This window comes from Chelonia mydas, chromosome 3 (genome assembly GCF_015237465.2).
Source record: "Chelonia mydas isolate rCheMyd1 chromosome 3, rCheMyd1.pri.v2, whole genome shotgun sequence".
Lineage (NCBI taxonomy): Eukaryota > Metazoa > Chordata > Testudines > Cheloniidae > Chelonia > Chelonia mydas.
The window spans coordinates 25,072,132-25,097,271 of record NC_057851.1 but is presented as its reverse complement, the minus strand read 5'-3'; the positions used below and the strand labels follow the sequence as shown (position 1 = coordinate 25,097,271).

General features: G+C 41.9%; 1 protein-coding gene across 4 annotated transcripts in view; it reads right to left on the bottom strand.

Moving 5' to 3' along the window:
- The window catches only part of NBAS (NBAS subunit of NRZ tethering complex), a 374,358-nt gene that overhangs the window by 181,240 nt on the left and 167,978 nt on the right, over positions 1-25,140 (bottom strand). For all 4 annotated transcript variants that reach the window (XM_037894042.2, XM_043542251.1, XM_043542252.1 and 1 more), the window contains 3 exons: positions 15,940-16,107; positions 14,101-14,214; positions 12,761-12,884 (listed from right to left, as the gene is read on the bottom strand). In XM_037894042.2, coding sequence (XP_037749970.1) covers positions 12,761-12,884; positions 14,101-14,214; positions 15,940-16,107 — 406 coding nt within the window. The remainder of the gene's footprint in view (positions 1-12,760; positions 12,885-14,100; positions 14,215-15,939; positions 16,108-25,140) is intronic.

The window sequence follows — 25,140 nt, the reverse complement described above, 5'->3', positions numbered from 1 at the left end:
AAGCCTCCCATTTAGTCAGGTGGGTGTGGATGGTCAGGAGCTGTAGGAAGAAATTGCGCTGTTGGAGACTGAGCAGTTCACACCATATCAAGCACAAGGAAGGAGGCCCTGAGGTAAGGGTGAAGTAGAGCCTGAGGAAGTGGGGGCTGCTTTAGGGAAGTAGCCCAGGGAATTGTACGTGTCATGTTTCCAAAAGGTCAGCTACCATAGCTGATACTATGAGGGTCCCTGGGCTGGAGCCTGGAGTAGAGGGCGGGCTTGGGCTCCCCCCCCAGATTAATCACTGAGACTGGGAGACAACAGAGACTGTGCAAGGGAGGATAGCTTCTCCTCACCTCCCTTGCTGGCTTATGATGAAAATGGCTGAGTAGACTGTAACCCTTGTCTGGAGAGAGAGAAGAGTTACGTGGAAGGTCACAGTGAGCCTCTGAGGCTAGCGAAATCCACCAGGAAATGCGGGACCCACGGAGACAAGGACAGAGCTTTGTCACAGTTAAACTGCAATCCTGATTTACCTTAACTTCCAGGCAAAGCATTTATACATTAACCAAAGTTGTACATTAACCAAAGATGAAATACTGCAGTGTCAGATCCCAAACTGCTGAAACATTTTCTGCACTGATTTACAACAACTAAATCTGTTGGTTGTAAAATCAAGGCAGTAGTATAAAGTTATGAGCATCAAAGAAAACCAAGCAGAGGAATAATGTAAAATACATTGTTTCCCGAAGCTAGAGCATCACATTTACTTGAAAGCTGCACACAACAAAAATCTCAATTATTAATCAACTTTTCATCTTTAAATAAAAAAGCAATATAGTATTGTGTTATTTTAAAGGAAGACCTGTACAATTAAGTATTGATAAAGAAGAAGCAAAGAAGCTGGTCCGGATGATACATATTCTAAAAAATTAAGAAAATTAGCTAACTGTTTCACTGACAATTATTTCTGAAAGCTGTTTGCCAACTGATGAGATACCAAAAGACTGCAGAGAAATTGTGGTTGTGATCCAAAGTCCATTGAAGTCAATGGGCTTTACGTTAGCCCCTAATGTAGTACTGATTTTCAAATAAAAGACACAATTTTCCTGGCCAGTGCTTTCCTATCAGAAGAGAAGAATCACAGAGATCCTAGAGGACACTAGGAGAATGAGCAATAAGTATTGTTACGAACGAACTTCATCTGACAAACTGTGAGAGTCTCCAGGCAGGATAAGCCAAGCCCTCTCTACCTCTGAGACCACAGCATGTTTTCTGCTCTTGGCTTTCCACTTCTTCTTCCCTGCCAGGCAGGTGACTGGGGACAGGAGAGTGCTTGAAGAAAATCTTGAGTTCAACACTCCAAAAACAAATTTGCTGGTTCCCTTTCAGGGCATTTAAATTTCAAATTAAACTGGCTGAGAGGAAAAAATTTAAGAGTCAAGATGTCCAAGAAATGTCATCAATGAAGGTCTGCATCCTGCCATTTGCACTTCTTTGGAAGCATTTAATTAGGACTTCTGATCTTAGGTGTTATACGATAAACACCAATAAAACATACTAATATAAAAAGAAATCAGTGTTTAACCAATAAAACATCAGAAAATGCACCACAAATGGTTACTTGTACCTAAAGGGCTTCAGGGGCATGCACAGGAATTTAAACGTCACTGCTTTTGGAGGGGCATGTTCTGTGCCCCTGCCCCAACCACAGAGAAGTTCTGCGCTGCAGCGAATTATTGGGGCAGCCCACGCCGCTGCTTGGCCCCCCACCCCTTGTGCAGTCCCTGAATGGCTTGTTTAACCAGACCTGTCATGCAGACTACAGGGGTGTGATTTCTAAAGTACAGTAAAGAGTTGCATATATTTGGTTTGTGCAGATCCTGCAAATGTGCACTAAACGTTCCCTAGTGCACTTTAACCTAGTGCTGTTTGAAACATTACAAAGAGATTACTCAGAGTATATACTACTGCAATGAGTAATGCATACAATATCCATTATTCATTATACATTATTCATTACCGTATATATAAAAGACATTTACAAAAGCCCCCCAAAACACTGATTTTCTGTCACTGCATAAAACTCAAAAAATTGCTAAAAATAAACCCTGACAAAATGAAATTAATAAATCCCATTAAAAAGTAAGTCTTTACATGTAATATAAATCTGGGGAAAGCAGAGAGGGTAGACCTATGCCCCAGACAGGATAAAAGTCTGCCTTCAGTCATTTAAGAGAAACTGGAAAACTCATGGTTATGAGGCATGCAGGGGACAAAGGATCTTGTCTACTCTATGTAGCCATCCTACTTCTAAATTCACTGCTCACTTCGGGAAGATGTAATAATGTTTCCATCAGTAGATCTCAACGCACTTTACAAAGAGGTCAGTATCATTATCCCCATTTTACAGATGGGCTAGTGAGGCAAAGAGGTGCAGTGACTTGCCAAAGGTCACCCAGCAAACCAGAGGCAGAGTCAGAAACAGAACCCAGGTCTTCTGACTCCTGGTGGAGTGCTTAATCCACTAGATCACAGTGACATTATGTGTACTTGTACTTTCTTCCCACTCATTGTGCCTCTCGTGAATTCTGTAGCATCTGCTTTGATTTTTGTAATCTCCTCAAAACTAATATTCAACCCACTCAACCTAAATATTAAATTTTTAAAACCAGTCTCAGTTCCAAGAATCACGTACAAACTTTTGTAAACACACTTTTAGAAAACGTGGATCAAACACTGAAATGAGGAATAATTATTAATCTGCCAAAACCACATTTACTTTCTCTATTATTTGCAGAGCAGGAGTTTGATTTCACCAAAATATATAATAACGATAACCCCTGCATGCTTAGCACCCTGCCCCTTTTAACAGCCTTGACGAAACTTACAATTTAGGTCAACATAGCTACATCTCTCAGGGGTGCGAAAAAGCCATACTCCTGAGTGCTGTAGCTATGTCCACCTAACACCCATTGTAGTTGCAGTTCGGTTGACAGAACAATGCTTCCATCAATCTAGTTACCACTGCCTCGGGATGTGGAGTTCCTACAATGACGGAAAAACCTCTGCATCGCCGACATCTGCGTCTACACTACGAGGTTATGCTGACATAGCTACAGCACCATAGCTATGCTGCTATCGTCCGTGTATTATACACATGGCCTAAAAGGAGATTTGATACACTCTGATACTCCCTGATCTAAGAACCACTCCTGTGGGCTCCCTACCAAGGGGCCTGTGTATTTCAGCCTCTTCTTGTGAACTCCTCATCCCAGGGGAGTGGGATTGCTCATGTGGTTACTTCATTTAAAATGAAAAAGTTTGGAGGACTATTTATAATTGCAGGTTGCCACTGGACTTCCATCAAACTGTGGTGGTTGTGATGTTCTCCCTCAGCCAGATGCAATAAGCAAGTCTTTGGATGCAACGTGACCACAGAAGTTCCTCAGGTGGCACCAGGCCACAGGTACCAAGACTACAAATGTGATCATCACGATCTATGCTGATAACTTGGCTTTTGACAAAAGCTTCTAGCTCTGGCTAGACTCAACATGTCCTGGATCCTGTCTGAGTTAAGATATCTAACAGAGCTCCTAACATAGTTACTATTAAAATCTGAATGTTGTTGCTTTTGCAACTAAGGTTATTTGCGAAGTTCCCTATGTTCAGGGCAGGAAATACAATGGTAAGGCTAATGACTTGCATAGGAATTTGTTAACATTTTATTGATGTTCTCTAGCTATAGAGAGGCTGGTATTCTAGGTTGTGTGTTTTGTTTTTTTTCCTTGAAAATCCTAATGAACCCAGAACCTGCATGACTAATCTTTGGATCTTTTTCAAAATATTGTCCTTAATGAGCCAATTGTCCAGGTACACAAACACCATACTCCTATGTAGTTAGCCATTCAGTACTCCCAAGCAATTGTGTGAACAATCATGGCACCAAGACAAGGCCAAAAGGCAATCTATTATTCTATTCAGGTTCCTGTACCATGCCCATCAGCACGGTGCCCAAGTGCTTTCCAAGACTGCATTAAGCAGTATGACTAGTGACAGTCATACCGTTTTTTTCCTTCTTTTTCCCTTCTTTTCCTAATGGAGAAGTTGCATGTGGATTTAAAAAAAATACATTATAGTATACAATATATTTTTATACATATTGTGTTATAGATTTATATTAGTGACAGCAAGGTCAAAGAAGCTTGCCTTGAACTTGGTCTGGAAAGCGGTGAGGAATGTGGTTGTTCTTAGACCCTTAAGGAGTTGGTTCTGCAATCTTAGGCTAGCTCCTGAGAATAAACTAATTTGCTTCCTTACTGGAAATCTGAGATACATTCTGAAGCACTTAGACGACAGGAAGTGATCAGGAACAGTCAGCATGGATTCACCAAGGGAAAGTCATGCCTGACTAATCTAATTGCCTTCTATGATGAGATAACGGGTTCTGTGGATGAAAGGAAAGCAGTGGACGTGTTATTCCTCGACTTTAGCAAAGCTTTTGACACGGTCTCCCACAGTATTCTTGTCAGCAAGTTAAAGAAGTATGGGCTGGATGGAAGCACTACAAGGTGGGTAGAAAGTTGGCTAGAATGTCGGGCTCAACGGGTAGTGATCAATGGCTCCATGTCTAGTTGGCAGCTGGTATCTAGCGGAGTGCCCCAAGGGTCGGTCCTGGGGCTGGTTTTGTTTAATATCTTCATTAATGATCTGGAGGATGGTGTGGATTGTACCCTCAGCAAGTTTGCGGATGACACTAAACTGGGAGGAGTGGTAGATACACTGGAGGGTAAGGATAGGATACAGAGGGACCTAGACAAATTGGAGGATTGGGCCAAAAGAAATCTGATGAGGTTCAACAAGGACAAGGGCAGAGTCCTGCACTTAGGACGGAAGAATCCAATGCACCGCTACAGACTAGGGACCGAATGGCTAGGCAGCAGTTCTGCAGAGAAGGACCTACGGGTGACAGTGGACGAGAAGCTGGATATGAGTCAACAGTGTGCCCTTGTTGCCAAGAAGGCCAATGGCATTTTGGGCTGTATAAGTAGGGGCACTGCCAGCAGATCAAGGGACGTGATCATTCCCCTCTATTCGACATTGGTGAGGCCTCATCTGGAGTACTGTGTCCAATTTTGGGCCCCACACTACAAGAAGTATGTGGATAAATTGGAGAGAGTCCAGCGAAGGGCAACAAAAATGATTAGGGGACTGGAACACATGACTTATGAGGAGAGGCTGAGGGAACTGGGATTGTTTAGTCTACGGAAGAGAAGAATGAGGGGGGATTTGATAGCTGCTTTTAACTATCTGAAAGGTGGATCCAAAGAGGATGGGTCTAGACTATTCTCAGTGGTAGAAGATGACAGGACAAGGAGTAATGGTCTCAAGTTGCAGTGGGGGAGGTTTAGGTTGGATATTAGGAAAAACTTTTTCACTAGGAGGATGGTGAAACACTGGAATGCGTTACCTAGGGAGGTGGTGGAATCCCCTTCCTTAGAAGTTTTTAAGGTCAGGCTTGACAAAGCCCTGGCTGGGATGATTTAGTTGGGATTGGTCCTGCTCTGGGCAGGGGGTTGGACTAGATGGCCTCCAGAGGTCCCTTCCAACTCTGTTATTCTATGATTCTATGATATGGATGTATCATCACCAGATGTGAATTTAAGCATCTTCATAGTCCAATATACATAATAAGTAGCCTTCTTCAAACTGCCATGATTGCTCCCAAACACTGCACTGTGAATTTTTCTGTAACCCAATAAAGGTTGGGGGGGGCTCAGAGGTACAGAATTGGGCTATAACTGTTTTCTGGGTCATCTGAAAGTAACTGGAACTAAATCTCTTCCATTTTCCACCCATTGGCAATGTCTGAGTGATGTTCTTCATAAGACATCGAATTTCCTGATTTGTTGGTTTTTTAGTGCATTTGAAAGGAGCAGTTTGGTGGAATTTCTCTGAAGTGGATCTTCTGTCTCTTTTGATAATTCTGAAGACACCGGTTATCAAAATAATTTGAAGTCATCAGGGATAAAAAGCCTATAGTTTCACTTTAAAAGAGAGATTCTTCTCCAAGTATGCTGTAAAAGCCTTGAAACTTGCTCCAGAGCTCTTATAAAATGTAAGCTTTTTGCTCATTATGGACAACTTATCTGTATGTATATATATTTCTTCTTACTATATGTTCCGATGAAGTGGGCTGTAGCCCACAAAAGCTTATGCTCTAATAAATTTGTTAGTCTCACAGGTGCCACAAGTGCTCCTGTTCTTTTTATAAGTAAAGCTATTATTCACCAGCTCTGTATTCCTGGTGACAAAGTATTTCAAAGGCAACATAAAGCTGATGAACAACAGTGCTACATGCATTTGCTCAGACTACTTAAAGACAAGCACTAATACATGCAAAGGTATTATGCATCAGCAACTTACTACTGATTTTATGCTACAGTATGATACAACTATGATCAATTCGACTCGAGCAGCCAGACTTCTTTACTCCATAGACTTACTCTGCATTCGTCCAAAAATACATGACCCTTCAGTTGGCCGCTTTCCGCACTAGCCAGGTACAGACAGTCGAAGTGCACATCCCTTCGGTTCAGGGGGTATGGGTCAGGTTTACCGAAAACACACACACACACACACACACACACAGTCCCGTGCCTTCGTTCTTTTTATCTGATCTGACGGCCGTGTTTTAGAACAGACCAACCAATCAGGGTGGGCCACATTGTTTATGTGGTTGCCCTAGTTGTATAATTGATGAACATTTAATTTTTTTGTCCAATTGTTAGTAGTTCGTATAATTGAGGGCTATTTATTTTCGGTAGCCCATTAGATTTTGAATGTGGGTAATCTGGGGTTGATAAGTACATAGGAGTCAGCATAAATTGTTATCTGGTTGCAGCACGTCCTGACCACAAGCCACAATCTTAAGCTTTGTTTTTACAAGGCTTGCAAATGTTAGGCCTCAAACTTCCGTATGCTTTAAAATGCAATACTTCTATTTCGTTCAAGCTTGACAAGACAGTTCCTCAATTTATTCACAACTTGCAGTCTATTACTTGCATGCAAAAATGAAGATGACTGGTCTGATTTTAGGGTTCCCTTTTAAAAAAAAAAATCAAAAAAACCAAAACACAACCTGTATATCTGACAAAAACTAAAGAAATAAATTCAGGAGACAAGTATTTTGGTTGAATGCCTTCATTACTAATCACTGAAGGAGTTTTGCCAAAACTCATATCTTCATCAAACTGCAAAGCCTATAATAATGAAAAGAGGAAAAAAATAACAGCTTATGGTCCTGTGACCCAATCTGAGATGTCCTGAGAAAACTCATACCATCTTAAAAGGAGACTGCCATTTACCCATCATTCTAGGTGATGCTCACAAAACTGCCAGATACTCACATTATGTGCAGCCTTTACTTTTCTATCCACGTTCCAATAAATTAAATTATAACACTGTCAGTGCAAACTGGGCATTGACGTTCCAAAATACCCAATTGAAGAAACTAAAGAATTTGTGACTATAAAATATTAGAGTCACTGATGGATTTGCCAAACTTTATTTATTGCTTGTGTGTTTTTCTTTCCTTCTGGAACAGCTCTTGGATGCATAAAACAGTTTGCATTTTAACAAACATTGTTAGACATTGTTAGACAAAGGTCCAAGTGTCAATATAATTATGCTCTTTGGTTTTTGTCAGTTTCACTAGAAAAAAAGTTGCACTTCACAAAAGAAGCTAGGAGTGAACAATAGGGGATGGATCACTCGATGACTGCCCTGTTCTGAAGCACCTGGTATTGGCTATTATCGGAAGACAGGATACGGGGCTAGATGGACCATAGGTATGACCCAATGTGGCTGGTCTTATGTTCTTATGCAGAACTCTCTGTGGAAAAATTACTGTGTTTGTGTAGAACTCAAAGCATTTCTATGAAAATCTGGAAAATTTCAATTCATTTTTCACTGTGATTACTGAAAACGCTAAGGAAACCTCAGGACCTAAACTGTTTACTATGCACTTAGAAACAGATCCAATGTCTACTGAACACAATGGATGGGCTACATGTTCAAGAAAATGAAGATCAACCTGAACTTTAAGCCATCCCCTGCCCTGAAACCACTGGGGATCAATGACAGTGATCTGGGACTATGCTCAGGCTTGCTTCAGGAGCTGACTTCACTAGCAGCCTCCTGGCACAATACTGGCCATTAGCTGCAACAAATTTCTAATTCTACCTGTAGTGGGGCAGTTGCCCCACTATGGCAGACGAGGAGTTAACAGCAGCCCTTGCAGTGGCTGCGCAAAACCCAGTCAATCAGAGAAGGGCAGAAAGGCAGCCAATCAGGGCCAGGCTGGGCCCTATATAAAGGCTGCAAAGCAGAAGAGACAGGAGTCTCTCCCTGACAAGCAAGGGAAAAGGACTGGCTCCCAGAGATAGCACCTTAGATAGAGCAGCACTGGGCAGGCTCAGGGGAACAGAGGAAAAGCTCCAGCCTGATACCTGCCAGGCTCAGGCCCCTGAAAGAAAGGGCCGAGAAGGTGCAAGGGCCAAAGAGGAGGTGGCCCCGGGAGCGCAAGCAGTAGAGGGCAGAGAAGGAGAGCAGGATATGGCTGCCGCCAGAGAGTCCCTGGGCAGGATCCAGGGTAGTGGGCGGGCCTGGCCCCCCCTCCCCCTTACACTACACTTGGCCATGGAGGAACATGGCCCAATACAGACTGTGGCTTGCCCCTGAGGCCAGGGGCTAGACTCTGGGGCTGCAGTTGGTCACGAGGGCAGGTGCAGATTGAGAACTTGTGGATACCCCTGGAACGGGAGAGAACCGAGTGGGGCACAGCCAGAGGGCTCTGTCCAGAAAAGGACCCTGCAAGCCAGGGAGCAATGCGGGTCCCAGAGAGCACCGCAGAGTAGAGCAATGGGTGGGACACCACCTGCAGAGAGTGCTCCATGGCTGAATGAGCTAATTCCCGGGGCAACCAGGAGGAGGTGCAGCGGTGGTGAGTCTGAGCCCCATTACATACCCCATCTTCTACTTCATCACCAAACCTCCAGGTTTGTATGGGGAAGATTTAAAAAAAAAAAAAGTGTGGACATATGGCCAGTCTTGGCTATCAGAAAAATCACTTCTGGATGCCAAAAATACAATCTGGCCAGGCCCATAGCATACCAGGAGAACCAGTAACACTACAGTTAACCAAAGATGTGTGGGAGCAACACACGTGTAGAATACTGTCCACATCCAAGAGAGGCCTTATATTCTTCAGTGGAATGGCAGGGGATCCAATCCATTCCCTCTGTCTCACCTGAACTGGCTAATCAGAGCATCATGGGTGCCATGCAAAGCCCTGACCCACCAAACCAGCAGCCTCTACCTCCCATCCACATGTGGAAAAGGAGAAGAGTGCAGCCAAAGGCTGTGAGCATGTCAGATGCACCCTACCCCTCCCAAGAAAGAAGGGGGGGACATCCTCTAAATTAAAATTCAAGGTAAATTGATAGGCCCGTGTCATTGCAACCATTGTTTAGATGGTGTGAACAGCAATGAAGTCTGTCGGTTTCTGCATATGTAGTTCCTCAAATAACAATGCTGTAGTAATGTCCTCAAACACACCAGGGGTCAGTGGCTGGTTTCAGGAGGTCTGCAAAACCCCAAGCCCCAGCACCCCCGGGGCAGAAACCCCAAGCCCATGGGCAGAGTGTTGGAGATACGGGAGGTGGCATTGTCCCTCCAAATTTAACCAGAGCAAGGCAGTCCCAGGGGCAGCTCCACACACAGCCTTACCTCCTCCCCTACCCCAGTTCCTGGCCAGGTAAGAGGTGGGAAGCCAGAGCCGGGCAGTGCGAGGCGGCTGCTACCCTGGCTGCTCTTTCCATCTCCTCCTGATGCTGGTGCCTGGGGCTCCAGCTCCTCCTCAGCTCCCAGCCCGCTGTGACTGCTCGTGCAGCTGGTAAGAGCCACCTGGGGCCAGCAGAGCCCTCGAGAAGCAGCCCCCCGTTCCCCCTCCAAACCAGACAGGCTGGGTGCCTCCTGAGGGTGAGTCGGCGGTGGAGGTGGGGCTCCCTCCCTAGGACCCGCCAAGCCCTGTCCCCCCCACCATAATAGAAGTCAAACTGCACCTATGCCCAAGCTCCCCCCACCCCCACCAAGCAGCCAGAGCCCCGAGGGCCCCCCTCCCTCCACTGGGACCTGGAGTTTGTATAGCATGTTGGGTGGGCCTCAGGTTTATAGCAAATGTTGTTACTATATTTAATGTGTGTTTTAATACTGACTCATGGTAAGACACATAATTCATAAATCCTGCCTACTGATACAGCCTACAGAACTCAGCACTGAAAGAGACATATTTGATTCCTGAAGGTTCACACCTCATATCACAGCTTCTAACTTGCTCCAGCCAGTACCTCCACCCTCCAATACAGCTACACCTAACACAATGAATGCAGCTAGAGTGCATGGAGAGACATGCTGCAATTAAAATTTGTGGAACACAACATGAACAATGACACCGTCTCACGGCACTTCACCATGCCTACTGACTATGGCATCACCTTTATTGAACTATTCCCAGTATCTATTGCCAGCTAGAGAGGGACCGAGTTACGGTTGCATTGTGGTTCTTATTTGCCTTTTGATAATTTAACCTTTAGAATCCTCGTTTTCAAGCTTTTATCCAGAACCATAAGGGCTAGAAGCCTAATAAAATAAATAAAATAAAGCAGAGTTTCTCAATCACTAGAAGCTAGAGCTTTATGAAAAAAAATGAAAATATTGTGAGCCTCATGATTAAATTGTGAGAGTTTACTCACATTTCATGTGATCTAATACACTAATTTGTCATGCCAGAACGCTCCACAGAGTAATGCATTAGACAGACATCTTCCTTCAAAGGACACTAGCAGCATGTAAATATTTAAACAGTTCATTTCTTAAACCGGCAGGAGGCAACTAAAGTGAAAAAGATATATAATCATAGCTAGGAGAAAAAATGGAAGTACTAACATGAGAATGTTTCACTTTTAATGACACACCCAAAGTAGGTGAGGGTGCGGGAAGGGACAAGCTTTCGAGCTTCACAGAACTCTTCTTTTTGTCTGGGGAAGATAACCAGAGTGTCTAAGCTAAACAGAAGTTGGGACAGGACTATTAAACACATGGGGTTCACACATAATGTAGCACACCAATTAAGGGTTAGCAGGTAATAGAGCGTGCTACAAACTGATTTAATGAGCATTAAAACCAGTGTCTCTTAAGTCCACAGCTTTTAATGTCTAGCACACTTATGAATTTAAGTTCCCAGGTTTGTCTTTTGAAAGTGTTGTGCACATCTCCTTTAAGGATGAGGACTGAGCAGACAGATATGGGGTGATAAAAGTGTTCACCAACGGGTGACACGGTGTTTTTGTCTTATTTTTCTGAGAGAGTTTATTTAAGGGTGTAATGATTGTCTGGCTTCACCCATATTGGTGTTATTGGGCTTCACCCATATTGGTATTCACCCGTATTTAAGGGTGTTGGGGCATATGATCCGCTGGATGAGGTACACCATATGTTGGGATAGGTATGTATAGGATCCATGGATATTGAAAAGTGTTTTGTGGGCGTATCGATCATTGTAGCAGTGGAGATATGTCTGCAGGTTTTTCATCTGTTCTGGCAGGGTCTGGTGCCACTTTAAGTAGGTTTGTCCTGGTCTGTGGGCAGATTGCTTCTGATGAGCTTGGCAAGGCCGGAGGTTTGTTTGAAGGCCAGAAGAGGGGGTTCGGGAAAGATTTTTTTCAGGATGTGATCCTGTATGGGTTGTAATTGTTTGATAATACCCATACGGGTTCCAGTGTAAGGTGGTAGATGCCAATTAGGGGTATTAGAGTAGCAGCCGTGTTAGTCTGTATCCGCAAAAAGAAAAGGAGTACTTGTGGCACCTTAGAGACTAACCAATTTATTTGAGCATAAGCTTTCGTGAGCTACAGCTGCTGTAGCTCACGAAAACTTATGCTCAAATAAATTGGTTAGTCTCTAAGGTGCCAAAAGTACTCCTTTTCAATTAGGGGTATGTGGTCATTGTTTTCTCCCCCCTCAGTATTGAAACATTCTCCCGGGGTATCTGAGTGGCCGGTTCTGTGATGCAATCTACTTCCCTGGTGAAGCGTCCTTTTTTAGTGAAGACATTTTTAAGTATGTTTTGAATCACTCTCAGTATAGTCCCTAGATAAATTTTAATTTTGGTAAAGAGAAATTCTAGGGAATCCAGGAATTTTAAATACGAACTATGCACTAAATAAAATTGGGGAAAGAAAACCTATAATTCAAAGATCATTTTAGCAAAGTGGCAAAGAATATTAACTCTAACTGCAATAGATGAACATACCTATCTGCAGATAATCTGATGGACATTTTATTGCACTCCACTGCTTCTCAAACTGTGTCTGTGGACCACTGGAAGTGCGCAGCTATTTCTGTCACAATGGCCAAGCACCTGTGAGCCTTCTAAAAGTGACACTTCCTGATTATTGGTCAATCTAGAACTCTCTTAAGATTTCCAGAGACTCTGCTGACCTACTAGCCTAAAAAAAACCCAAAAACCACTTTTTTGCACCCTCCAAGGGTTTTCCACTTTTTATAGATGTTTTCTTTGTTAGAAATTAAACCATGATGAATTTTTTAGAAAATACTAAAATATCACTTTTGAACACTATACTGAATACATGAACATGTACAGTATATACATACACATTATATTATAAATAAAACACACATCACACAAAAAACAATGTACCTTCTGTAGCTGGAAATAGGTCCTCTCCTTCACTTTTAGTTTCTGCTAATTTTCCTGTTCTCAGCAATACTTCTGCAAAACTTTCTGAAGAACTGTGTTGGAATCCAGCATAGGCTACTTCAGACTTACAAAAAAAACCAAACCACATCTGCATTAATATGACAAAGATAAATATCCTTTTTTAAAAAAACAAACATGTTTTATAATACATTACATTAGATACAATTATATAATTTGGTTTTATTTTTTTTTAATTCTAGACAGAGATCTTATGCAGCAAGAGAAAACCTAATAGTTCTCCTGTTAACTTGCTTTTTCCTGTTGACTTAATATGTCAAATGAAACCTATGACACTGGTCATCATAAGCGTTGTGAATGTAAACAGACAGTCTAGATAAAGTTTTTCCAAAACAAATTAATGTTTTTACATTACCTTTCTGCCTAGCTCTCTGATGTAAAGCACGCACTATGTAAGTCAACACCAAGCAAACTTCATTTGCATGTTAAGTCAACACAGGGATGAGAGAGAGAATATGGCATCAGCACACAAAAGAACAAATAGTAGGGAAGAAGAATTTTGTCCGGGAGTACACTTCAAAGGGATACATTTCAAAGGATTTCTGGAATATGAGGAGGATGAAAGGGAACCCTTGGTGATCCATTTAACTGAGGAACACTAGTGGCAGAGGGAAGTGATTCATGAAAAATCTGGATCCTGATCTGAATCAGTGAACTCTGCAAAAGGGCTTTGAGGGTGAGAAAACTGCTTTAGCCAAAGAACTGTAGCTTGCTAGTTATGTTTAGTCTCTTAAAAGCATGTTATACTTTTGTTTTATTTGTAATCAATTCTGATTCTACTACCTTTACGCAATATGAGTTAAAACTCTATCTTCGCTAATAAACTTCTCTTTGTTTTATCGTAAGTAGATCTCTGTACTGTAATAGTAAGCAAAATATGAATTCTTAGTTGAATCAAACAAGCTGGTATGTACACTGTTTCTTTGGAGACAGCAGATTTGGCAATTACTATGAGGTTCCAGTGTCAGGGGCTGGATGCTACATGGGAACGCTCTTCCAGGGCGCTTGGGAACTGGGGTGGCACAAAGTGTTACCTGCAAGGTAAAGTAAGGGCTGGCATAATCGTGAGAAATTTGTGTGTGGTTGCTAACAGAGTGGGGTGTGAAGCAGTTGTCACCAAGTTTAGCACAAGCAAACATCTCTCTCGCTGAGGCGGGGGAGTTACAAGGTCACCCATAGTTTTGAGCTCCTCAGAAAAGTGCACAGTCTTCTTTTAATGCTTCTATAAGTGTACTTTAACTCTTAATGCATCTTAAACTTACTTCTGCAACACAGGGAGCAACAATTAGAGATTCATAAAAGGGATGACAGCTCTGCTTTTCCACTGCAGCATTGGCTCCAGAACTGCTTTTTAATACATCTCCAAATTCTTGGCCCTGGAGGGAATAAGCAGAATTAAGCCTGGCGTGGCGCTTGTCGACCAGGTGCCAATTCATGTCAGAGCCCCAGGCCAATTCACTTTTGTACTAGCATAGATCAAAGTGATTGATAAATGCATAAGAGTGTATCTGGAGTTTAAACTTCATGAAAACTAATGGGGTGTTACATGCATTGTTTTTACTTATCTGTATCCCTTTATAATGTAGTAGCAAACATTTACATTGTGTATACCCCTGTAAATAAATAACCCATCAAACGAGAAAGAAGCCTTATGGAATGCAAATGAAGAACTTTAACAGAAAAGTGCTAATTTCAAAGCCAGTGGTCATTGTGTGTGATGATCAGAGGTCAAAGACTCAAAATTCATTCCTCACTCTCTGTCGTCAAAGGAAAAGCCCACCCATGTAGTGACACTTCCAGTTTATTTTCTGTGAGAAGAAGTTATAAAGTATGGATTCAAGGAAAGATCCTTCATCTCTGAACTGTTTGGACTCTAACAGGGAAGTGTACCAGATGCAAAGCAGAGATCCTCAGACACAATCTGAGTACCCTGAAAAGACTTGGGAAACTAGCAATTTATTACATCACTGTCACTATTTGGAATTGTAAACTGTGACTCACCTGTCCATATATTTTACCTGCTTTAATCTCTCAATAACTCTCATTTCCTTTTTTTAGCTAATAAACCTTTAGTTAGTTTATTATATAATTGGCTGCCCATGTTGTCTTTGGTGTAAGATCTACGGTAAGCGACTAGTCTCTTGGACTGGAAGCAACCTAAATGTCATGTGATTTTTGTATAAGTGACCTTTTATCACAAAGTCCAGTTTACCTGGATGGCAAGATAGACTAGATACTCTAAGAGGACTGTTTGTGTCCCCATGATAAGACTGGCATAGTAATCCAGGAGTTCACATTTGTCACTGGCTTGCTGTGTTATATAATTAAATTTTACAACCAGTTTGGGGTATCTGCCTGTTGTTACAGTTTGCCCTGAGATATGCACTCATGGTCGTGAGCCATTCCAGATAGCGTGACACCTGGTAATAATGAAATCTTGCTTTAAAGTCTATTAGTCATATGTTCAGATGGGAGGAGATCCTGCAATGGACTCCGTACATGGAACCCATGCAGAACTCCACTGAAGTCAATGGGGCTTAATAGAGGAGTATGCTAACTACATATGACAAACTGCAAGATCAGGACCCATGTTTCAGCTATTCATCAATTATTAAAAACAAAAAGAAAACTTAGCAGAATTAGTCAGAGAATCACAGACGTCATAAAAAAAAAGACTAGTAAAAATGAACATACATATGGAAGGAAAAGTGAAGAATAGGACCTTAAATGAATAGGAAGGTAAAGAGATTTTCTAAATTGTAATAGAAAGTACGACACTATGCTTTAATGGTGCTTCAACTGCTTATAGCTCCCACCACAAACACCCTGACATTTTACTAGTATTGGCCTTTTGCTCTTCTTTGATGACATAGCTAATGCTAAAAAAACCACGACAACAACAGTATGTATTATTCATTTTGGAAAAGAAAGATTAACAAAATATAAGAAAACATTAAAAGTCATCCATGGCCCCTTGATGTCAATGTGACTGCCAGTGGTTCCAGAAGCAGGACTAGCAGATCCTTGTGAAGGAATATGGCCTATACAGTTATCCATTAGTGAAACCAAAGACAGTAGGAGAGATTTTAGTGACTTCTTACATGTAATGGCCGAAGATAAGTTAATGACCTCTTCCACCATTGTCCATCACTGACTGCATGCAGCATGGCTTTTGTCGTTGTAGTTGTATTAGACAGAACTTTCATGGTTTTAGCGGTGGTCCAATACAAGAAGTCAGCAGACTGGCTAGAAGGAATGCTGATTTCTTCCTGCGAGTTTATGCAACACACAACAACAAATGTTAGAAATAGCCTCAGCATTATCACCACCATGAGTTAATAAGGCCAAATGCCCAGAACAAACACAAAATGGCATCAGGACATACTGATAAGAGTTTGGTTAATGAGTTATTTCAATCATCAGTCTCATTTAGCAGCAAGCTAACCACAAGCAGAGTTACAAACAATGTTGCACTTTTTTAATCCCATAGCTGATTTTTTGACTAGTAGAACATTCTTTTTCTCATTAAATTCTAATCTCATGATATTGTGGACACCAGCCATTTACATTTTTGAAGGTTATGAAAGTGTTTATTTGCTCAACTAGTCCCACTGTTCTGTTAATACACTGAAGTTTATCAAAAAGGGGAGGTTGGGCATACTGGCCACTGAATCATATATTCATAGAAGATTAAGGTTGGAAGAGACCTCAGGAGGTCATCTAGTCCAACCCCCTGCTCAAAGCAGGACCAACACCAACTAAATTATCCCAGCCAGGGCTTTGTCAAGACAGGCCTTAAAAACCTCTAAGGATGGAGATTCCACCACCTCGCTAGGCAACCCATTCCAGTATTTCACCACCCTCCTAGTGAAACAGTTTTTCCTAATATCCAACCTAGAGCTCCTCCACTGCAACTTGAGACCATTACTCCTTGTCCTGTCCTCTTCTACCACTGAGAATAGTCTAGAACCATCCTCTTTGGAACCACCTCTCAGGTAGTTGAAAGCATCTATCAAATCCCCCCTCATTCTTCTCTTCTGCAGACTAAACAATCCCAGTTCTCTCAGCCTCTCCTCATAAGTCATGTGTTCCAGACCCCTAATCATTTTTGTTGCCCTTCGCTGGACTCTCTCCAATTTATCCACATCCTTTCGGGGCGCGGGGGGGGGGGGGGTGGAGAGGGAACAAAACTGGACACAATACTCCAGATGTGGCCTCACCAGTGACGAACAGAGGGAAATAATCACTTCCCTCAATCTGCTGGCAATGCTCCTACTAATGCAGCCCAATATGCTATTAGCCTTCTTGGCAACAAGGGCACACTGCTGACTCATATCCAGCTTCTCATCCACTGTAACCCCCAGGTCCTTTTCTGCAGAACTACTGCTTAGCCAGTCAGTCCCCAGCCTGTAGTGGTGCATAGGATTCTTCCGTCCTAAGTGCAGGACTTTGCACTTGTCCTTCTTGAACCTCATCCAACTTTTTTGGGCCCAATACTCCAATTTGTCTAGGTCACTCTGGACCCTATCCCTACCCTCCAGCGTATCTACCTCTCCCCCCAGTGTCATCCGCGAACTTGCTGAGGGTGCAATCTATCCCATCGTCCAGATCATTAATAAAGATATTGAACAAAACTGGCCCCAGGACCGACCTCTAGGCATTCCACTTGATACCAGCTGCCAACTTCTTCAACATCTGATGAACAATCTTAACATAGAAACCCAGGATTGTGTGGATTTCCAAAGACCACAACTAAGCCATCCGGATTCTCAGAAGGGGACTGTTGTCTTTACACCCTTCGCTGGTGAAAAACTTTAATCTTTCATCTCAGAGCTATCCAAAATAGGGTTCTCTCCAGTTCCTCCATTTGATGTTGTTGGTCTGTATTACCTGCACTGATGTGAGAATACTGGCAGCTGTATGTATGTTCACGGATTCTGAAATTCTGGTGCTTTGTGAGACATTAACCAAATATAGTAATTCTCACAAGCTGCAAACAGATCTTGTGAGATTTCTGCCTATTCTGATTTCCCACCCTTCCCACACATACGCATGTTTTGGCAGACACCTGGATCCAAACTCAATAATGGCTGGTTCAGGTCTGGTTTTTCAAAATTTAGGGTCTGCGTTTTGCAAATTTGGGTTACTGGATCAGGCCTACCTGAAATAAAGGGTTTAAATTAATATTTGATACATCTGCAGTGATTCATGTGTCACTAATTGTTACACTACCAAGAGGTCTGTGCCTGTTCTTTCCATGTTTTATACAGCTTACATATTAAAACATAAAACAGATTTCACTATGCTGTAAATTATGTAATTATATTCCACTGACGATAATCACACAAATGTACAGTAAGGTAATATTTACAATACACTTATATACATACATATTGTTGATGTTTTAATAGCCAGTAAGTTATAATGGTTAGTTTCCCAACACAATATACTGAATTTAAACCTATCAAAAGAAAATCACTTTTCTACAGTTATGCTGGCAGGAGGATATGAACTACCAGTTTTCAGTTCAACAACTTGAGACAGAATTTTACACACTAAACAGGGTGGCCAAAATGACTTAGGTGAAATCTTGCCCCACTGATTTTTTTTTTAAATGTACAAAAACAAGGAAGACATTTAATCACCAAATCTATCATTGTCATTAAAAAGGCATCAACAACTGTCTGCCTGCAACAAAACCTGTAAATGTGAGCACTCCCTGATTATTAATAGTAATAAGATGATCTAAAGAGAGGACCTCCTGCCAGCCTCTGAACAATCAATTGGAAATTTCAATTCCCACTTGACCAGATGAAAGGGACTGCATGCTGAGCGAAATATGCCAGAATCTTTACTCTTCCTGAAAAATAAATGGCAACAGGATTTATTTAGATTCTGTTTAAATAAAAATAGTACCTCCTGGTACTTATTTTGAAAGTTTTAAAAAAATAACAGAAAATTAGTTTCTTCTTTTGTAAGGCATTGTACTATTTTCAAGAGAATGCGTCATGAAACCTGACCATTTAATGCAAGTTTCTAGGAAAATAAGAGCAAGAAATTACTAACCAACTTTTCAACTAAATTTAAACTAAATACTTTTTTTTAAAACTGTGTGAAAATATATGGGCCATCAGAAAGTGAAAGTTTTAAAACAACAAAAATAAAGACTGTGCCCTAGAAAAATAATCCTGGCCCAATTCAGAAGACGACGCTTATTCAGCTAAGGCCTTAAGCATGTGCCTAAATCCACACTGAATTCATATGTTTAAGTGATTGGCTGAACAGGAATGGACATAAGCATGTTCTTAAACGTTTTCCTGAACTGGGGCACTTATGAGGGTAATTATTGAAGATACCAGAAGCATAGTCTAGCATTCTGAGCAGATTATTGGGAGACCTTAGTTTAAATTCCTAGTTTGCCCTAGTGACTTTGGTAAGTCACATTTTAATATATATTTTAGAGAAAATAATTTTGAAACTAATACTTTGAATTTATAGACAGCTTTACATCCCAGGGTATCAAACTACTCACTGTTTTAAAAATAATTCACCATTTAACAAACTTAAATATATAGCTACCAATAGCAGTCAAAGCAAACTGTTAGGTTTCAGAGTAGCAGCCGTGTTAGTCTGTATTCGCAAAAAGAATAGGAGTACTTGTGGCACCTTAGAGACTAACAAATTTATTTGCGCATAAGCTTTTGTGAGCTACAGCTCACTTCATCGGATGCATTCAGTGGACAATACAGTGGGGAGATTTATATACATAAAGAACATGAAACAATGGGTGTTACCATACACACTGTAATTAAAGTGATCACTTAAGATGAGTTATTACCAGCAGGAGAGCGGTGGGGAAGGGGAAAACCTTTTGTAGTGATAATCAAGGTGGGCCATTTCCAGCAGTTGACAAGAACGTCTGAGGAACAGTGGGCGGTGTGGGGTGGGGAATAAACATGGGAAAATAGTTTTACTTTGTGTAATGACCCATCCAATCCCAGTCTTTATTCAAGCCTAAGTTAATTGTATCCAGTTTGCAAATTAATTCCAATTCAGCAGTCTCTCGTTGGAGTCTGTTTTTGAAGTTTTTTTGTTGAAGAATTGCAACTTTTAGGTCTGTAAATCGAGTGACCAGAGAGATCAAAGTGTTCTCTGACTGGTTTTTGAATGTTATAATTATTGACGTCTGATTTGGGTCCATTTATTTTTTTACGTAGACACTGTCCAGTCTGACCAACGTACATGGCAGAGGGGCATTGCTGGCACATATCACATTGGTAGATGTGTAGGTGAACGAGCCTCTGATAGTGTGGCTGATGTGATTAAGCCCTATGATGGTGTCCCCTGAATAGATATGTGGACACAGTTGGCAATGGACTTTGTTGCAAGGATAGGTTCCTGGGTTAGTGGTTCTGTTGTGTGGGGTGTGGTTGCTGGTGAGTATTTACTTCAGGTTGGGGGGCTGTCTATAAGCAAGGACTGGCCTGTCTCCCAAGATCTGTGAGAGCGATGGGTTGTCCTTCAGAATAATTTGTAGATCCCTGATGATGCGTTGGAGAGGTTTTAGTTGGGGGGCTGAAGGTGATGGCTAGTGGCGTTCTGTTATTTTCTTTGTTGGGCCTATCTTGTAGTAGATGACTTCTGGGTACTCTTCTGGCTCTGTCAATCTGTTTCTTCACTTCAGCAGGTGGGTATTGTAGTTGTAAGTATGTAGAAGCCCTCTACACCAACATTCCACACAAAGATGGGCTACAAGCCGTCAGGAACAGTATCCCCGATAATGTCACGGCAAACCTGGTGGCTGAACTTTGTGACTTTGTCCTCACCCATAACTATTTCACAGTTGGGGACAATGTATACCTTCAAATCAGCTGCACTGCTATGGGTACCCACATGGCCCCACAGTATGCCAACATTTTTATGGCTGACTTAGAACAACGCTTCCTCAGCTCTCGTCCCCAAATGCCCCTACTCTACTTGCGCTATATTGATGACATCGTCATCATCTGGACCCATGGAAAAGAAGCCCTTGAGGAATTCCACCATGATTTCAACAATTTCCATCCCACCATCAACCTCAGCCTGAACCAGACCACAAAAGAGATCCACTTCCTGGACGCTACTGTGCTAATAAGCGATGGTCACATAAACACCACCCTATACCGGAAACCTACTGACTGCTATTCCTACCTACATGCCTCCAGCTTTCACCCAGACCACACCACACGATCCATTGTCTACAGCCAAGCTCTATGATACAACCGTATTTGCTCCAACCCCTCAGACTTACAGTGTGTATGGTAACACCCATTGTTTCATGTTCTGTATGTATATAAATCTCCCCACTGTATTTTCCACTGAATGCATCTGATGAAGTGAGCTGTAGCTCACGAAAGCTTATGCTCAAATAAATTTGTTAGTCTCTAAGGTGCCACAAGTACTCCTTTTCTTAAAGCAAACTGTGTAGATTTGAATTTTATAGGAGGGGAAAAAAACCTTTCCCTAGCAATTTTTAATGACCAAAATGACCCAGTCAGATTTCAGATACCTCCACGACGCCCCCAATCCTCCCCCGGAACAATACACTTCACTAAATCCAGGACAAAGCTTGTGAGAGCCAGAGATAAAGCATTCCAGGTCAACGTAGTTTGGCTGCGGAATATTTTAAATTGTAGCTTCATCTGTTTTGTCCTTAGCTTAGTTAGTTGTGTTGTTCCATTTGGAATCAAAGTCTAATCATTTTAGAACATACTGCAGGATCCACTTTTTTTGTTCAAATAAACCTCTCTGTAACAGGAAGAATTTTTATCCCTAAACAGGTACCCCAACAGAACTTCCTATTAGAGCCCTCTATAACATCCACTATGAATTTTGGAACAAAGATTGAGTTAACCAGTGCTGCACTTTGAAAGCATGGACATGTGTGCTACAGAAAACCCACAGATGGATTAGATAAAGACCCAATCTGTAGGATGTTGAGCACGTGCTATAGAACGTGATCATGGTTAGTATGACACAGATTTGGCCTTAGATTATAGGTTCTTTGAGTCAGGAACACGTTTTATTTACCTAATGAGCACATTTATAGCAATACACAATAATTCTCCATGGAACATCTCAGTTCACACTTAGCCCTTGGAGTTTTCTGCAAAAAAAAATAACCCTAGATGGATGAGAGAGTTATTTTATTTAAGAAATGTTTATTATCCTAACCAAACAATTTGTATAGTGTACCAACTGGTGAATCAAGATGAAGTGTCTACCTTCCAGAATTTATAGACCAGAGGAATGCGCACCCATGCACTCATGATTCACAACCATGAACCCCTGGCCTGTACATAAGTACCTAACCAAGGTCAGCCTGGTCTCACAAAAAGAACAGAGAGAAACCTACCCCACCCCACTGTAGCCAACATCACAGTTGTTAGGGCACTAACCACTTTTTGAAATTCCTGTTCTGCCTTACTTGCAGAAGGGACTTGAACTTGGGTCTTCCATATCCCAGGTAAGTGCTCTAGCCACCAGACTATTGGGCATGGGAACACACAGTGCCCCCCCACGCACACTCAGCCAGCCAAATTCCCGATCTGGTCATCTCCATGGGTTAGGTGTGCTCTGAGCATCCTATTGCTTTGGGCCCCGAAGGTGAACAGGCAGGGGCACATCTAGTTTGAGAATCCCACTGGGGCTTAGGCATCGAGCAGCTTAGTGCTGACAGGACTCAGGCAATTTTTCACAAGCTGACTGGCAGAAATTTATGCCCAAGGGAATTTAGGTACCTATGCAGTTAGTCAGCAGCTGAGTGGGGATTTTGAGGATATTAGTGGTACCTAAATGTTGGTCTTAGGTGCCAAAAGTGACAATTAGGCACTAACTCCCTTTGTGGATCTAGCCTGTAGTGTCTCAGGCCTAGCTCCCACTTGTTCCCAGCCAATCAGCAGTGATGAAACGACATGTCTGATTACTTGCTAGTTCTGAGCTTATAGACACATTAAAAAAACATCTCTCTCTCACAGGTTCTGCGATATACAATGAGCTAATCCATTAATTCTTCCAAAAAATGCTGGGCATACTTCTACACGGATCTTACACAGTACACATTCCTGTAACTTTTTAATCAGCTAAAAAATACTGGCGTTCAGATCCCAGAATTTATGATATTTCTCTTAGAAGTTACTTACAACAGACATTTGCTAAGTCATGTGATTCAGAACTAGATTCTCCAATGGACTGAACTCTGAATCTGCATAGGTATAAGTGAGGTGAGAATTTGCCCTTCATTGCCTTAACTAGTGACACTATCACAAAGTAAGCATTTCCATGTACAGAAAAATTGTAATTCTGACTTCCACCTAAATCACTGAGAACGTAGGCTATCACTGCTCAGGCCCTACATATACAAATTCTTCATTAAATATGTTCAATTAGATGAGCCTTTCATTAAACATAATGCATACATTTGTAGCTCACTTGAAAGGTATTTGATGCTCAGTAAAAGGATAAGTACAATGCATGTCACAAACTAATAAGTGTGGTTTTTAATATGAGACTTCAGGTGTAGCAAATTTTTCAAATCTAAATTGATTTTCAGGTTAAAGCATAGGCTAAGTTGCATAACTAACTCGAGTAAAAGAGAATACTAAACTGCAGCTAGTAGAAACTTTGAGTTCTTTAAACAGAATTTATATAAAAAGCAGATATGTAATTTTTACAGAAGGATGTTTGCAAATTATGCATCCTCTGCAATTTATCAATAAACACCTTGTTTCCAAGGACAACACCAATATTCTTTAAACTGTAAGCTTCTCTTGTGCTAAAGTGCTACTGCACAGTAATTACATTTTCACATTACTTAAATATATAAATAAAATCATTATCTTTACAGCAGATGTAATGCAGGTTTTAAGTATTAAGCCGATTAAGTATAAAGTCAGCCCTCATTTATGAGGCATAATTTATTGTGGTTATTATTTCTCCTGTTAAAACATAACACAACATCATGTGGCTAAGCACTATACTTTAATCTAATAATGTTATCTATAATATTCTGAAATATTCTTCATGGATCAAGGTCCTAATTTGCGCATTGAGATTTTTTTCTTTGAGCACCACTAGATTAGTCATTGAGGTAATTACAGCATACAACAAGAGTGCGAAGGGGAAAAGGAGCTTAATAAGCAAGAAGTAATCATTACGGAGGAATTCCTTTCCCTTTCTGAACATAGCTCTTCAAAGAATTACATGAGCTGAAGACTGACTAGGCCAATTAGGTGATCTAGTCCAGCTCGTGCCAGTGAAGGATTGTTCCCTACAGTATTTATTTTAATGCTTTGTATAGTCCTATTTTAAAATGTCTAAACATTGGGGTTTGCAGACGAGCCAAATGGTTATGTTCCCACCTATGTCATCCCAGCACACCCTAGACCTCCTCATTTCAATTCACTGTGGGAGGATAAAAAGTTAAAATTAGCAAAACAAGTGAAAAATCTTTTATTGGAACCCTAGAGAGCATGAAACATGATGTGATGAGGGAGCTATGCCCATCTAGTACTAGTTTTATCAGCTTTATCCATATAATATTAGTTGAAACAAATAGTATTAGCTAATATTAGGGTTGCCAACTTTCATATTGCAGAAAACCGAACACCCTTACCCCGCCCTTTCTTCAAGGCCTCACCCCTGCTCACTCCATCCCCTCCCTGAGTCACTCACTCTCCCCCACCATCACTCATTTTCACTGGGCTGGGGCAGGGGATTGAGGTGAAGGAGGGGATGAGGGCTCCAGCTGGTGGTGTGGGCTCCGGGGTGGGGCCAGAAATGAGGGGTTTGGAGTGTGGGAGGGATGAAGGCTCCGATATGGGGCCGAGGATGAGGGGTTTGGGGTGCAGGACAGAGCTCCAAGTTGGGGCTTACCTCAGGCAGTTCCCGGAAGAATGTCCCCCCTCCGGCTCCTATGCAGAGGTGCGGCCAGGGGGCTCCACATGCTGCCTGATCCGCAGGCATCGCGCCCACAGCTCCCATTGACCATGGTTCCCAGGCAATGGGAGCTGCGGAGCCAGCGCTTGGGGCAGGGGCAGCACATGGAGCCCCTTGGCTGCCCCTATTCCTAGGAGCCACCCGGACTTTTAGCAACCTGGTCAGCAGTGCTGACCGGAGCCACCAGGGTCCCTTTTCATTCCAGGCATTCCAGTTGAAAACCAGACACCTGGCAACCCTATCTAATAAGGTTTAGCAATCAATGGTAACCCCCACACACATGATCTCCCCAACAAATATATAGTTGATACATATCCACATACACA